This window comes from Capsicum annuum, chromosome 1 (genome assembly GCF_002878395.1).
Source record: "Capsicum annuum cultivar UCD-10X-F1 chromosome 1, UCD10Xv1.1, whole genome shotgun sequence".
Taxonomy (NCBI): domain Eukaryota; kingdom Viridiplantae; phylum Streptophyta; class Magnoliopsida; order Solanales; family Solanaceae; genus Capsicum; species Capsicum annuum.
The window spans coordinates 161,519,350-161,530,084 of NC_061111.1; the positions used below are offsets into that span (position 1 = coordinate 161,519,350).

At 33.9% G+C, this 10,735-nt stretch overlaps 1 protein-coding gene across 1 annotated transcript in view; it reads left to right on the forward strand.

The window, feature by feature from the left end:
- Positions 1 to 4,640: 4,640 nt before the first annotated feature.
- The window catches only part of LOC107840958 (transmembrane protein 205), a 16,333-nt gene continuing 10,238 nt past the window's right edge, over positions 4,641 to 10,735 (forward strand). Inside the window, exons 1-2 of the mRNA XM_016684920.2 lie at positions 4,641 to 5,171; positions 7,209 to 7,428. Of these exons, the coding sequence (XP_016540406.1) occupies positions 4,966 to 5,171; positions 7,209 to 7,428 (426 nt within the window). The 5' untranslated portion in view covers positions 4,641 to 4,965. The remainder of the gene's footprint in view (positions 5,172 to 7,208; positions 7,429 to 10,735) is intronic.

Consider the following 10,735-nt stretch of genomic DNA (forward strand, 5'->3'; position numbering starts at 1 on the left):
CATAAAAAAATATTTTGTAATCTAGAATGGGATAACATTATTAGATATATATTAGAAGTAAAAAAATACTTACGTATTTTAAACTAGCGAATAAAGTTGAAGTAACTATTGTGCTTTGAAAAAAGTAGGAAGCAACGTGGTGGAGGATCTATAACAATTTCTAACAATAAATCTATTCTTTGCTCTTCTCCAAAAAAAATCACTAGAATGAAGACATCAAATTAAGTAGTCCATATTAAGAAAATACTACAAAAAGAAAGTACGGCAATGAGGAAAACATGTCAATTAGTAAAGAAAGAAATGCAGAGCATTCAAAGAAATAATGCACGAAATAATACGGTAACTAAAACACATTTTGTAATAGATGGTAATATACATCAAAAGCAAAAAAATATGCATATATGTATGAGGCCAAAACTACCACAGACAAGCACAATGCTTTCAAACTCCCCCCAAACCTAAACTTGTTGAAAAGCAAATCAAAGCATAAGTACCTACTAATATTCTACCTTAATTCTCCTATCTAATGCACCCGTATTAATAAAAGAATCGCAAATTTCTTAAAACAAACATACTACGGCCATGCAACAACATTCGAACTAAATTACACATAAAGCTGCAATATTACAAAATACATGATTTATAAATAAAAAAATATTAGCTTTCTATGTATCCTAATTCGTGATCATCATACCCTTTTATCTAATGCACACAAATTTCTTACTACAAATATACTAAGAACATGCAACAATATTAGTACCAAATTGTATATAAAACTACGACATTACAAAAATATGATTCATAAATAAAAAAATTAACCTTATATCTTAATCAGTGTCCTTCATAATCAAATCATATAATGTGTACTTAAAGAGAATATGATAAGTCATCATCGCACAAACAATTAAGAAGCAAAATTAAGTTTAGTGAGCAAAATTCTGTAATTGATATATATATATATATATATATATATATATAATAATAATAATAATAAATATTACGTCAGTATTGATAATGAAAACACACGCTAAACATGTCGGGGACAGAAGACATTTGCCAAATCATCATCGTCATATTTTTTGATCAGAAATCAGTTGCAATCTCTATTATAAATATTGAAGATAAATAGTGAAATACAAAAATTCAATTTTCAAATTTATGAAATTTAAATAAAATCAAAATCTAACATGTACATGCATAAATCCTAGAAAGAAGCAAAGATTACATAGCTGGAGCAAAATTTCACTTAATATTTGTCTCGCTAAAATAAAGATATAAAAAAGTATAATTAAAGAGTAACATCGTAACTCATTATTATCGATATTTATATCAAAAGTCATGATACTAAGATTAAATTATGTACGAGCAAAGTAATAAAGCATAACTATTTATAACAAATTAATAAAATAGTGTAAGAGATTGAAAAACACACCTCAAAGATTTTTGTGATGCTGGCGTGCATACTTTTGACATAATCTCTTGTAATCTACGTGAGTAGGTCTAAAATTGACCGCTGCAATTTGTTTGTTGTGATGATGTGAGGAGTCCTTAAATAAGGAAAAATTAATGCACAATATTTGTAGGTTCAAAAGTCCTATATTACATAACTCAAATAAGGAAAAAATGAATACACAATATTTAGTTGAATTCAAAGTCCTAAATATTAAGGAAATAATTAAATTATTATTCTATTTATTTTTTTTAAAGTGAAAAGACGATTTTGTCTATTAATGAATCTTTTAATGAAGGACAAAAAGTTCAAGCAACATTTTTTAAGTCCCAACAACATTTCTAAAGCCATCACATTTTTAATATACTAGCCAAGTGTATGTGCTTTGCACGTGTATTTTGCCTTAATTAATAATATTTGTTTTATAAAAAAACATAAATTATTCTATGTATCTTATAGTATTAAGTAAACAAATTTTTTAAAAAAGAGAAAATGGTCTGTTACCCCCCCCCCCCCCCAACCTTTACCTCAAATCCCAACTACACACTCAACCTTTAAAGGTGACCTATTACTCCCCTGAACTATTTTAAAGTGGAATTATTATCTCCCTGAACTATTTTAAAGTGGAATTATTAAACCTCCCAAAACCGACAACCAGTCATTGCAAATATGGTGTGATGCACGCGCCGCCACGTCATGCCACGCCATTTTTTATTTTTTTACTCTAAAAAAATAATAATTTAACATTATTATTTTTCTTTCTTCTTCTTCAATTCTTCTTCTTTATTTCTTTTTCTTCAATTCTTCTTCTTTATTTCTTCTTCTTCAATTCTTCTTCTTCTTCAATGGCACCCAAGAACCCATCAATGACAATTATTATTTTTCTTTCTTCTTCTTCTTCAATTCTTCTTCTTTATTTTTTTTTCAGTTCTTCTTCTTCTTCTTCTTCTTCTTCTTCTTCTTCTTCTTCTTCTTCTTCTTCTTCTTCAATTCTTCTTCAGTGGCATCCAAGAACACATCAATGACATTTCTTCATCAATAGCATCTAAGAACTTATCAGTGGCATTCAAGATTAATTTATCATCTTCATCATCTCCTCATTCAAGAATTCAAGTTCTTAAATTTTTTCAAGTTAATTTGGGTTCAATGACATTTCTTTTTCAATAACATCCAAGAACAAATCAATGACATTCAAGATTAATTTATCATCTTCCTCATCTCCTCATTCAAGAATTCAAGTTCTTAATTTTTTTCAAATTTTTTGAATCGAAGTTCTTAGTTCAAGTGAGAACTCATTAAAGGCATTTCTTCTTCTTTTTTTTTCTTCTTCTTTTCTTCTTCTTCAATGGCATCCAAGAACTCGAATTATGTGAGAATGTTGAACCAAAAAAGTCGAATGACATTGATTACGTGAAGCTGAATTGAATGTTGAATCAATATGTTGAATCAAAAATGTTGAATCGAATTACGTGAAATTCATCAAAGAAAAAAAGTCGACGGAATTTTGAATTTTCCAGCGCCGTCACTGTTCATCGGCATTTCACCATTGAAGCTGCACCATTGAAGGTATTGAAGAAGAAGAATAGAAGAAGAAGAAGAAGAAGAAGAAGAAGAAGAAGAAGAAGAAGAAAAAAGAGAAGAAGAAGAAGCCATTGAAGAAGAGGAATAGAAAAAGAAATCAATATTTATTAAGAAAAAATAATAATTATTAAAAATAATGACGTGGCAATAAAAAAATAATGATTTTAAAGTGAAAAAAAGTCAACTGACACGCCTATAGGCGCGTGTAGTCACGTCCAGTAACACTCAGCAACTGGGGGTAATAAATTCGGTAAAAATAAATTCAGAGGGGTAATAGGTCACATTAAAAGGTTGAGTGTGTAGTTGGAATTTCGACTAAAGGCTGGAGGGGTAACAGACCATTTTCTCTTTAAAAAATAACGTAAAACTTTCAAGATAAACTGTACTTAAAGCAAGATATGATAATTCATCACCACATCTTTTCTCATTCATTATTATTCAACAAGTAGTCTTTGTTTTTATAATTCTGCACTAAAATAAATAGTTAGCTACATATATGCGGGATGACATTGTTCTACCACCACAACAACAACATACAAATTACATTTCTACAGAGTGGGGTCTAAAGAGGATAATGTACACAATTCATATTTAACCTTCAACAAAAGAGAAAAACATCAATTTTACTTCATGTACAGTTCAACTTCTTCCATGTCAGCTAACTGATTTCTTACATTAGTATTATTACATCATTAAGAAACAAAGAAATATTGAACGACAATAACAACGAAAAATTATAAAAACATAATTTGTAATAAATTAAATCTATACATGACTGACATAAAGAAAAATATAATATTGAGAGAATAATCTCCTCTACAGGACTATGTTGTGAAAAGAATAATAATCAATTTATAGAAATTCAAATTCTTTTCTTCTAAACAAGGAATTCTCTAAATATGGGGAAAAATTAGTATTCTTCTTTTCCAAAAGTAACAATCAATTATGCTATTAAATCATTTAAGGTATTCTTATATTTCTAACTAAACAAATTATTTAGGGTAGTATTTAATTTCTTTTTCTTTTTGGACCATAATTATAGTTAGAGTTCTATAGCGACTCGTAATCCCCCTTCCTCCTCATATTTTTCATGTTACACATAACTAAATTTAGGGAGAAAAAAAATTACCATATGGTATTTTAGTAGTTTATCAATATTATATTTCCTTTTATCATATATTTTAGGAATTTCTAATTTTATATATTTTAGGAATCAATATTATATATATAATTATATAATTGTTATAAATGTATTTACATTATAGTGAATGTCTATCAAGATATAATACGATCTAGTTGATATCTATCAGGATTTGATGTATTTTTCTTTTAGTGTGAAACTAGGAGCAAATTTTCCCTTTAAATAGAATAGTTTCCTTCATTGTAAATCATCCTGAAATAAGAATCACTCTCTCTATTCTCTCTACTCTTCTTCTTATTCTTTATTGTTTTATAACAATAATAAATTACTGATGTGAAAAAATGATTTTATCTTTTGCAAAAACTTTTAATAATAATAAAAAAATTTAATTACTTTTTTAAGGTCTTCACACTTTTAATATATTATACATATATATATATTATAGATTATAAATTATAAATATAAATATAAATTAGAGACAGAGATTAGAGACATAGATAGAGATTTTACACTTGTAATATATCATAGATAGAGATTAGAGACAAAGATAGGGATTAGAGATTAGAAATAATTTAATTTTAGTTTGAATATTAAAAAAAATGTCTTGATTTCAATCAAAAATCCAGTCAAACCGGACGGCAAAGACACCTACTTGGCCTACTTTTACACCGGGAGAAGTCATAGTTAGTAAGTGAAGCTTCTGGAAGTGTAGTAGGTAGGGCAAAGCTACGAACGTCCTCAATCTCACCCCCAAAATTCAGACCAATATCCTGTGACGGAAGAAGAGAAAAGCATGGCTTGGATGACACGATTCTTAGGTGCAGTAGCGTTCTTAGCAATTGGAGTGCTATTTTCTCCAGAAACATTCGGATCAAAATCAGACGGTCAACATCCTCCTAAGCTCGCCACTTTTCTCAAATTGGCTCATATCCTATGCTTTTCTACTGCCTTTGGTGCTGCTCTATGGGTCACTTTCATCGGCGGTATCATCATGTTCAAGTATGCCTCACTCCCATTTTTTTTTTTTTTATATATAAATCCATTTTTATCTATAAAGCTGCTGATTAACTTCCTAATTGACTTCAAGCTGACACTGTGATCAGGCTGTGCCATAAGTGCAAAAACATTTAGGGGTCGTTTGGTACACCTGAGATAAGTAGAGATATCCTATAAGTTGGGATATCCCATGGGATTCTTTTATCCCACCCTCATATGGAATAGTAATCCGACCATTTTAGTGCAAATAGCGGCATAAAATAGTCGCACGATTAGTTAATACCTCATACCAAACATTTGGATAAAGTTAATCCTAAACTTATTAACTTTATCCAGGGATTATTTTTCTTATCCGGTATACCAAACAACCCCTTAACGCTCCCAGTTTGGATACCAAGTGATCATGTTGTGGTCTCAACAATGCCTTGGTTAGAATATCTCCATGTTGCTCCTTAGAACTGACATGATATATCTGTACCTATCCGTCTCTCTTATGAAGTGATTATCAATCTCTATGTATTTTGTTCTCTGATGATAAATTGGGGTTTGCGGCTATTTGCAAGGCTGCCTTGCTACCACGATACAGATCAATAGGTTCCCTTATTAATGCTCCCAATTATTTGGATAAGCCAACCATCCACACCAACTCTACTAATGTAGAACTTCTTGAAACAATATTTTGTTTCTTTTAATTTCCAGGATATAAGAGACTTCCCATGCTTCACTAAGAAACCTGCCGCTGTCTTTTTTGTGTTAGGGCATGATGCCCAATCAACATCACAATAAGTTGTTAAATTACTGTTTCTGTTGCTGCTCATTAAAATTCCCATTCCAGGTTCCTATTTTATCATCTTACAACTTTGAGTGCTGCCTCCCAATGAAGTCTCTTTGGGCTGTTGCATGAACTAATTAAGTGTTTGCACTTCGAAGGCTATATCCAGCCTAGTTAATATGAAAAAAAAAGAGCTTTCTGATAGTTTTTAAATGCTTGCGTTTATTCTCCAAAGGTACATCATCCTTGGATCGAGTGAGATCACCTAGTTCCTTTAATGTGAACTCCAAAGGTGTCCAGGCAGGTTTAGATGCACTTAAGCTCAACTCTTCAATCAATTCCAAAGCATATTTTCTTTGATTCATTAGAATTTCTCTATGTGGTCTAGAGAATTTTATTCCTAGAGAAAAAGTTCAACTTTCCAAGATCCTTCATTTTGAAGGTCTGTTACAAGTCAGCTTTGGTTGATTCTATCAGGTGTATGTCACTGCCTATGATCAACATATCATCTACATAGACCAAAACCACTACAATATTCCCTCCATTCTTTCTGGCAAAGAGAGGGTAATTCAAACAACTTTGAACAAAGCCAAGATGGATTAGTGCATCTGGCAATTTCACATTCCACGGCCTGCTTGTTTGTTTCAATCCATACAAGGATTTTGCCAAGCCTACAAACTACTCTAGGTTTCATCAAGTAATCACCTCACCTTGTAAAAAGTCATTAGTAATGGACATTGACATTCCTGGCAGTGACTATCTTCACTAGAAGGGAAAAAGTCTCGTTGTAGTCCAATCCTTCTCGTTGGGTGTACTCCTTGGCTACCAACCTAGTCTTGGTACCTTTCTATTTCGCCATTAGCCTTGTATTTCACCTAAAAAACCCATGTGCAACCGCTCAGTGGGTTTTTGTGAAACTATGAAGCTAAACTAGGGATCCATTGAAGATCCGGAGCAGTTCAGTTTGAGGAAGATGAACATGCAGTGTGGGAACTTTACTGTTGTACTGCAGAAATGGAAAAGTGGCTTAAAATTGAAAAGCTATTACAATCTACTCCACATATATATCTCCGACACGTGCTACACAAACTATCTAATAACTAACTCCTGCTAACTAACTGTACAGCTTATTAGTCACCTAACTAACCAAAGCTGATAATTAGCTTCCTTACCGACTCCGAGCTAACACAATGATCAAGTTGTGTCAGTCTCAACAGTTTTCAGACAATTTGAAGCTTCCTTTGTACCTTTGCGTATTTTTGTTGTAGGAATTTGCCAAGACATCAGTTTGGGAATCTGCAGAGTAAAATGTTTCCTGCCTACTTTTCCATGGTGGGGGTATGTTGTGCTGTGTCAGTGGGTTCTTTTGGGTACTTGCATCCTTGGAAGTCTGCGTCTGCTTCTGAGAAGTACCAACTTGGGTTCATTCTAGCTGCATTTGCTTTCAACCTCAGCAATCTCTTTATCTTTACTCCTATGACCATTCAGGTATGATTGTATTATGCAATGCAACATTTTTATGTTGAAGGAGCAGTGATACGCTTGGCTAGTCCAATTGTGATGTGCGATTGTTGCAGAAACTATCCCGAGGTTTCTCCAAATAGATAGTACAGCCACTTTGTTCATAAAGCTTAAAATTTTGAAAATTGCGATCCATTGGATTGACTTAAATGAAATGATATGGTTAAGGGAATAAAATGATATGGTCAACTTTTTGAAACAGAGCCACAGCCTTTTTTCCCACAGGAAACAGGTTATAGATTTATGCCATCCGATCCCTCCTTGAGATAAGGAATACAGTGGTTGCATCAGAAAAAGATCCATTTGTGCCACAGCATATGGCCAAACTGCTATGTTCGAGGAGTTCACAAGTGATAAATGCTATGCTAGAATTGTATGGCTGTGGTGCTATTTCAGAAAGTTTCACCTATAGGCCTTGCAGTCTTTTGGAATGCTGATGCAGGCTTATTAGGTGATATCCTTTCAGTGGAAAACCACTTTTAATGGATTTATCTTAAATGTTGGCCCATGCTACCTTTAGACTGTCATCAATTATCATTGCATGGTTTCTGAAGCCCCTGATGAATAGAATAGGAGCTGTTCTTTGAACATTTTACTGTTATGCAGGAGAAAAGAATACTTAGCTCTTGTGGGTTCCCTTATGTCTAGAAACTGATAAGAGCTGTTCTTTAAACGTTGTATTATTATCTTGGAGGAAACACTTCTTGTGCCAGAAAGTGTGTGGATTAAAATGAAGTTAATTCAAAGAAAGCCTGACCAGTCCTTCTTTAAACTGTAAGAAAGTTGGGAGAGGCACAAGATCGCCCGATAAAGCTTCGGTTTACTCCCTACAGTTGAAATTACGGGAAAGGCATAAGATCCCATGAACTTATTACCATGAGCGTAAATCCCTTCCCATGCTTTTAGCACCTCCAGTTACCTAGCAAGATAGGCTAGTCCACTGCTTGCAGTTTCAAAAACCAAATGATCTACCCCTTTGGTATTTCATCAGCCTTAGCACTGCTAGTTTCCCCATTAAAACAAGTACACCTTAATCCCTACATAGTAGTCAGATAGACGAATCCTTAACACCCATCTTGCTATCCAGCTAGATCTGGATGCGTTATTTACAATAATCAATTTTTTGATTTTTAAGACAAAATTATGAGCTTTTTACATTTTTTTCTGTGCATAAAAATCTTTAACGAACTAATAAGATTCCTGGCAAAATGCAGTGTTGGTGTACCAACAATTCAATGGGTTGTTATATCGTATATGAACCTTTTCTTCCAATGTGTTCTAATCTTCTTGAGTCAGGATGAATCCCTGGAGAGATTTAGTCCTATTGAGACATCTTCCTTCTACGTGATTTGGCTTTTGCATTGAGGAAACAGTAAAAGTTTCTATTTCCCGTTAGTATCTAAACCTGACTGATTAATTACAAAGGAATATGATAATCTTATAACTATTTTAACTTTGTTGTTACCCATGTGCTTTCCTCTGTTACTCTTCTAGTATTTTCATGCAGCTCCGTGTTACTAAAGTTACAGAGGAAAAAACAGAATTGATTAATTATGTTTTCCCATGAGCAGTCTCAATGTGTGTATTCATGATTTTATACTCTGGTTGGATGGAAAGAATGTTAAGCAGTAACCAGGGAGGGTTTTTACTCTGCCCAGGATTGGTCAAATTAGTGAGTTTCAAGAAAGGATTAATATGCATTTTTACAAGCAGGTTAATAATGTTGAGCAGGGAGTACCCGCAATAGGTTAGGTTGCTGAGATTTTTGAGGCCACAACTATTTGTTACCTTGCTGATTAATTTCCTAGGTTATAAACAACCAGACATTGCGTTTGCTGATAAAGTTATAAGATCACTTAATAGATAAACAGAGGTTCTCATTGGAAGGTGATGGAATTATCTTCTAGCCAGTGGCATTAGTGGCCAAAGTTTCACCTCTTTTGTTGAACCTGCCCAGGGAAAAAGAAGAAAATAGAAACTAACCAATATTAGAGCTATCCCTGAAAGAACCACTTGTATTATTGTAGTATCATCGGTGTCTAGTTCTCATAAATAATAATTAGATATTTAAAGGAGTAAATAGATGGGAAAAAAAAGAAATGGAAAGGTAAAAACACAAACCAATATCCTAAGAACATTGGGTGTTTTAAGAAGAAACAATATATACTCTTCATTACTTGTTAAAAAGGAATAACATATTCAATTAGTCAAGCTTCTCACTTTCACTTGATACTAATTTTGAAAAGTACTTTCAGAATATGCTTGTGAAAGGTCTACTATGAACAACCAACTGCAATCTTGGTGCAGCCTAGTGGTCAATTAAGTGGGTGCAAACCTTAGTTGTCAGAAAAAAGTAGATGCTTTTCTTGAATCTTCCTAAGCCTTGGTGGGCAGAGTAACCTGGTAGTACATGTGTTTGTGGGAGATAGTAACTACTTGGTGGAATAGGCAACACACACAAGTTGACAAGGGCACCTCCATTATTAAAAGATGAGGTAGATGATAGTCACAAGTGAATGCATAAAACTGACAAGGAGTTCTATATTTAGACAAGCTCCTTTAGCTTGTGATTTGCAGAAAATTTGAAATTCTTAAATATCGAATTTCAAATTTATGTTAGTAATTTTTTATTTCCTCTTTTACAAGAGGTTTCTTTTGAATTGCTTATTTTGCGTCATTGAGATTTTCTAGAATTCTCTCTCGCTCTCTCCCTTTAACGTTAACTTCAGACGGTCTCTGACTGGTCCGGCGGACGCCGGCGACGGCGTAGCAGCGCCGGAAACAGGTGCAGCTCCCTTCTCTCGCTCATCCCCTCTCTCTCTTTTCCAAACCCCTTCTCCTCCCCCTCCCCCCTGTTGTTTTGTCATCTAGCCACTGCTATCGCCGGAGGATTAGTTTCTCCGCCGGCTCGACTCCGGCGACGGAGGATTGGTGAAGCACCGGTCAGATCCGGTTTAACTGAGGAGGTAAGACGTCAACCGGAGACCAGCTTCCGGCAACACCAGGAAGAAACCCAGGTGACATTCCGGCGACGTGCAACCAGCCGATTTCCGGCGACTTTACTCCGGCAACCAATTTCGACATCAAAATTGCCGTGTCCAACATACGCAGGAGTATCTGGGTGACATCCAAACTTTACTACTTAGTTGTTTTACATTCTAGTTTCATGTAATTTTATTCTCAGTTTCCTGTGATTATTGCGTGTGATTATTGCGTGCCTGGTCTGCTTATTGGCAGATATTGTTGTGTATTTTTGTGCGTGCCTGCTACTATT